General features: G+C 38.3%; 2 protein-coding genes across 2 annotated transcripts in view; one reads left to right on the plus strand and one right to left on the minus strand.

Annotated features, from left to right (window-relative positions):
- The window catches only part of hadhab (hydroxyacyl-CoA dehydrogenase trifunctional multienzyme complex subunit alpha b), a 12875-nt gene extending 11846 nt beyond the window's left edge, over positions 1-1029 (plus strand). Inside the window, exon 20 of the mRNA XM_014025293.1 lies at positions 235-1029. Within this exon, the coding sequence (XP_013880747.1) occupies positions 235-380 (146 nt within the window). The 3' untranslated portion in view covers positions 381-1029. The remainder of the gene's footprint in view (positions 1-234) is intronic.
- Positions 1030-1620: 591 nt separating this feature from the next.
- LOC106529791 (uncharacterized) overlaps positions 1621-6265 on the minus strand; it is a 14674-nt gene continuing 10029 nt past the window's right edge. Inside the window, exons 4-5 of the mRNA XM_014025294.1 lie at positions 4882-5115; positions 1621-3351 (exon numbers count right to left, since the gene is read on the minus strand). Coding sequence (XP_013880748.1) covers positions 3319-3351; positions 4882-5115 — 267 coding nt within the window. The 3' untranslated portion in view covers positions 1621-3318. The remainder of the gene's footprint in view (positions 3352-4881; positions 5116-6265) is intronic.

A 6265-nucleotide genomic window follows, 5' to 3' on the forward strand; every position in this document is an offset into this window, starting at 1 on the left:
TTTCAGACTCCTTGCGTTACACATTTATCTTGAACTTTGCTAATCAGTCCATTTTTTTTTTCCTGTTTTCAATTTGAAACAAACTAATAAATTTAAAAAAATCAGGAACATAATTGTCTGGCACAGGTTTAGTTCAGAAACCTGACTGATGAACTCCTCATAGATTAGTGACAACAGAATAGTACACACGATTGTGCTGAGACCTCGTCTAACCAGCGTTTCTAATGCTTCCAGGACCTTTCCGCTACGTGGACACCTTCGGCGCAGACAAGCTGGTGGAGAAGATGAGGCAGTTTGAAGCTGTTTATGGGAATCAGTTCACACCCTGCCAGCTGCTCCTGGATCATGCAGGAGATTCCAGCAAGAAATTCCACAAGTGATGGACTCTCCACGTGCCAGTTCAACCTAAACTCCTGTTTGCCAGTAGAATGTGCCTAACGTTGGTATTAAGGATGGGGACAAACACTCAATTTTTTTAGGTACACCTAATTGGCTCCTGCAATAATTATACMTGAAATTATTGATCATTTTGGAGGATCCAGTTTGTGGCAGCTTTGTTTTGCTACTACTGAGCCCATTACTGGTTTAAAAAAAATACATTTGAAAAGGTGGCTCTGAAATAATCATAAACTTGATTCTTACATTTATTGTAGCCAGGTGTACCTAAAAAAAACTAGTTAACTAAAAGGAAGAGTTGAAGGTGGCTTTTTTTTTTTACTTAAAATATTAACTTGACATATATGTAAAGGTGCAGATGGAGGCTGATTATGATACATTACATCCATAATATTTGTGGAAAAGAAATGGACTTTTCCAGCTGCCAGTTTAATTGATACTGATGAATGTTAAGAGTTGCCACATATGGTTCGTTGTCTTGTAYATTAAAGGCCTTCATGCTCAGGATGGAGAATTATGTAAATGTTAAAGAAATTCCTTTTTGAGTTTGTTTTTGTTTGTATACAACTTGTAGAGGAAATTTCACAAAACTGAAAGTTGTCAGAACAGAATAAAGACTAGGAATGTGTCAGACTTGTTTTAGRACAATTTATTTTAGGAAAATAAAAGCTCCAATTAAAAAGCATAGCAGATCATGAAGGAATGTGTATTTCATACGTAATTTTAAAATGAAATCCTGTTGAAGAAAAACGGTCAAACTCTGAAAATTAGTGATCAACTTTTAGGCAGTTTTGTGTTTGGTAAGGCTGATTAGATTTAGCTGTTATAACTTGAAGTGATTCCAAATGTTAYGTTCTGCAGGTTTTACTAAAATTCATCCAGTGGTTCATGATATTTATGTGGGTCATGAGGAGAGGTACACAGGTCACCATCCAAACGAGCTATTCAACTGGTGGCACACAGGCCTCGTCCGGCCTTCTAATTAGCGTAAATGTATTTTTTACTTAATTTAATAWAAAAATAAATAAAAATTCCACTTTAAATGAATGTTTTGTGGAAATGGCTGAAATATAACCAAATATAACCATAAGTTAAACTGCAAAAAATCAAAAAAACAGGAAAACAAAACTGGAAAACTGACAGCTCAACATGCACAATCTGTGTAAACTATTGGTTCAGGTTAGCCAAGGCTTTTATAAGTTGGAAAATGATATTCACATGACATTTTAGTATAAAATAATTTTATTCACATATTAACAAATCATAAAATAGGCTATTAAATATTTTCAGTAACCTTATGGCCAAAGGTGAATACTGAGYCATGTTCAAACACCAAGATACAGATCTGAGTTATTACCCCATTTAAACTGTTGAAATGAAGAAAACAGAGCTAACAATCGAATTAAAGGAAATAAAATGAAAAAGACAAAAACAGCCACAAAGTGAATCCGTCTTTAACCAGAATAATTTTAAGTATCCTGGAGTCTTGAGACATTCAGCTTCAGATAATGTAGTTTTACCAACACTAGTTAAATGAGAGAAAAAGGCTTCTTTGAAGGTCACTGTTGCTCACAGGACGTTTGGTCCGGTTCCTGGTTCCAAAGGATTTAGGTTTTTGTGTCCAAGCAGATCTTTATAGATCATCAAGTGCAGCTGTTCTGAGATGAGCACTTCATTGCTTCTTCTGGCAACCTTGAGCCTGGTTCTGCTGGGTTCTCAACATTCTAAMTCAAGTTACCAAAATAAAAGTCTGCTGTAGTAACTGACACAAATCTAAATGGTGAAATCAGTTTGGACAGGGTTCAGGTCTTCATCCAGCCCATTGGCAGGATTTGAAACTAACCAATCARCAATGGACACTTCTTTACTTAAACATTCAGAGTAACAGTTACATAAAACTAAATTGTAAAAAGTGAATTTATGATKATCTCAAACGTACATGTTTCTCTCACCCTTTGTATTGCATTGTCAGAGCTGAAAAGCAAAATAACATCAGGAAAAATCATTAAAACTTAAAAATTTTAAAAGGTTAAACATTTCTTTAAACACTGCAAGAACTTCATGTCTTATTTTTCACTTTCAACAGTCAATTCTCATCTCTGCATCCTGAACAGAAACTCATAAGTAGCCAAGGCTGTCTGTGACTCATAGTAGCAACCCAAAGTGCCTGTGTGTTTTCAAATGTGAAAGAGAATATTCTGTTTTTGTTGACGAGGACAGAACCGTATTCCATCGTGGTTGTTTACTTTTTCTCAGCAGTGGTGGTCTGTGGGATGTTTGGTGACCACTCTGCTGATGGAGACTTTGTAAAAGGAACATTTTTTTTCCTGTCAGGATTCTCACATTGCTATACATCTGTAAAGTGCGGGCCTGAATGTTGGCCTCCAGAGACGAGACGAGATCCTGCTCGCAGTCTGAGGAGGCTTCATCTTTAGCTGCAGAAATCCCACCACCACCCTCAAACTCTTTGACAATTGGGGTCACCAGCTTGTGTGGATTCTTCTGCGTTGGGTTCTTGAAGGCACTGATAAAAGCTTTCTCTGTAAGAACCTTGAGATGTTGCAAGGTTTCTAAGTGAATCTCAGTAGTAGTATTTTTCCACATATGAGACAGTTACATAAYAGGTGTCTCTCCTAAGCACAATAAAGTCAGAACAGATCGTTTTTGGACAGTGCAGATGTCCATCAATATGTGATGAAATATTCCTAAAGAACMTCTTGATCCTTTGAGAATTTATGAGCAGGTCTTTCCTCAGCTTGAAGAACCAGTCTAGATTCAAATCTTCAAGACTTCCAGTCTTGAAAAGAGACTTCCAGAAGGTCTGGTCTTCCAGAGGGACACCCGTCTTTGAGTTTTCCAGAAGCCGTCTTCTTGGTGTTTTCAGACACCAGGGATTTCAGGTTTGTTGACTGCAAATCTCCATCACTGATGTTCATTGTTGTGTCCATGGCTGTTCTAGTTTTCAAAATGAGAAAAAAATGTTTATACCCATTTGAAATTAATGAGGATTTTCTTTATACATAGATTCAAATATATACACTTTCCTAATTTTTTCACAGGTGGTTTTGAAGGTTCTATAATGAAATGACAATTTATTAACTTCTTTTTAGTGATCATATTGGACTTCAGCTAGTARTTTCTCTTTTCTAACATAAACTGATTTATTTTGACACATCTGTTCCCCCCAAATAAAAAAGTCATGAGATGTTCAGGAACAACCAGCAAAGACTAAGGCTAAAGACTACCATGAACTGGAAACTGATGGATCACCACTGAAGCCAGTTTTACATCAGCGTGAGAGGAGATTAAGGCAAACAAACAAGAAGCTCCACACCTTTAAGCTGTCAGAAATCTGCAGCTGTCGACACGGACAAACCAAATGTCTTCTGGGGAAAAGTTTAATGATGAACAAGACAATTTTTGACCAGTTTGGCCACAATGACAAGAAGAGTATTTGAAAGCAGTCAGGGTGAGCATGGTGGTGGTAACATCATGTTGAATTTAACAAAGTGGATAAAATAATAAAGAAGGATGACAACCTCCAAATTCATTAACTTTACTTCAAATCAATACGGTTAAAATTTAGACGCATTTGGGTGTCCAACAGGACAAAGCCAAACACTAAAGGGCTCGACACGGGAAGCGACGTCGCTCGCTCTCCATTCATTTCCTATGGAGCCTGTGCGGTGAGGCGACAATCGCTTGCCCTCCTCCAGCTAAGCGTCCGGCGAAAAGAGTGCATGTGAAATTTCACGCTCGCAGACGTGCACACGCGAGCTTTCGACGCGACATATGAAAGTTGAAAAATGTTCAACTTTTGTTGCTGTCGCTTAGCGTACAACCAATCAGCGAGGGTTTCATTGACTGACCAATGAGAGAAGAGTATGCTACACACTGCAGTTAGCTAACACTTTCACCAAGTGATTACTAAAAAAGGCAGCTTTGTGGGAATTTGTTGGCACCAGGGTGAAGTTATCCGGTAAGGTTTTCCTCATAAAACTGTATCTTGGTGTGTGTTTGTTTTTCAATATCATTAGCATCGCAAGATTTGCCACGTCCGTAACGCACACCCCCTTTTTTTATGAACCACCAATAACTTTTACAAGAGGCAGTAGAAGAACCAATCAAATTTCGTGAAGACGAGCGACTTGAGAGCGCGATTCGCAACGCTGCATTCGCTATCGCGTCCCGTGTGTCGGGTTTCACCCTGGCTGCGATAACAGCCGTTAATCGCTGTAGTCTGTCGCTCCCCGTGTGTCGAGCCCTTAACGTGTTGAATAAAGTTGCTAACATTAAGCTTATGAAACAACCTTCCCAAAACCCTAAACTTGCTGAGTTTGGGCTAAACAGCAACTAATTCAACTCTACCGATTCTTMMAAGAAGAGTGGTCAAATATTCAACCATATTCATGTTTACAAAGTTCTTATCCCGACATAAAATGCATCCATTGTTGAGTAAAGAAACTGTACTGTGTTGTACTGTACCTGCTGGTATGCATGCTGCTGGGACAGGGACAGAGCCACGTGACCCTGGTGCTGCGCAGTCTTGAACCCTCTGATCACGTCCATTATTGTGAAACTACACTCATCCCACAAAGACTCTGGGATTCGAAGCATCTCAGACTCTATATAYCTGCTGAAGTCTCTGACCCGCCGCTCGTGACCGCTCACTGTTGGGGTCCTGATGTTGGAGATCAGATTCTTGGCCTGCTGCAATATCTGCAACACACAGACTCAATGTTATGGAAAGGAGAAGGAATACATATAAATATATCACTGCAAATCTGTTCTCATAATTACCTACTGCCTATGGTGTAGAGCAGTGGTTCCCAACATTTGTAGACTTGTGTACCCCCAGAGCCATTTTGTCATACCACTAGTACCCCTTCAGTCAAACATAATGATGATTTTCCAAAACTAGGGAGGCACCGATATGAAAATTTCAGCCGATATCGATAACTGATATAATTATTTCTGTTRTGGCCGATAACTGATATTACACAAACACACAAATTATATTATACATATATGCACAAACACACAGGTATTTTATTGATACAGTAAATAAAAGACCAGACCTCTGACATGGCTCCCTATTTCAGTTATTCCTGGCTGCGCAGCRTCAATATCACTATCATGATCAAACAGATACCACTCAACCAACCATCTCACCTCCCAAAACACAAAGCTAAAAAGTGGGAAATCAATATCGGATGTTAATGTCAACCCAGTTTTACATATCAGACCGATACCAATATTAATGCAGATATATCGTGCATCCCTATCCAAAACTATAATGTACTACAACTGATTATTAAATAAAATTATTTATTTAACCTCCTTGAATGTTGAATTCTCAGGCATTTAAATTTTTTCAACTCAAATTAAACAGAGATGGTTGCCTTGAAAGTGAATAAGTAATTAAACAAATAAAACAGGTAACGGCAGGTGCAGAAAACAGCAGCGTCCAAAATACGTCAGAAACTCACCTAAATGAGCAAATTCTGTGAGATTTCACATTTTATACTGGATTCAGATTTGTGTTAAGTCCATGATTCCAACTGCAATTTGCACATTGCAGAAATCATAAGGCCCTACATTTCTGTCCTGTTTTTATTCATTTTTTACACACCTGGTAAATTTTTCCACGTACCCCCTGTAACATGCTCGCGTACCCCAATGGGTACACGTACCCCTGGCTGGGAATCACTGGTGTAGAGGCAGTAATGTTTTTAACTGTTAGCAAAATATCCATTTTTGTGGCAGTACTATGTATTTTCCAGGCACGTATAGTCAGAGTTGTAAAGTAACTAAGTACAAATACTTCTTTACTGTACTTAAGAAGAATTTTTGGGTATCTGTACTTTAC

This window comes from Austrofundulus limnaeus, unplaced genomic scaffold (genome assembly GCF_001266775.1).
Source record: "Austrofundulus limnaeus strain Quisiro unplaced genomic scaffold, Austrofundulus_limnaeus-1.0 Scaffold466, whole genome shotgun sequence".
Taxonomy (NCBI): domain Eukaryota; kingdom Metazoa; phylum Chordata; class Actinopteri; order Cyprinodontiformes; family Rivulidae; genus Austrofundulus; species Austrofundulus limnaeus.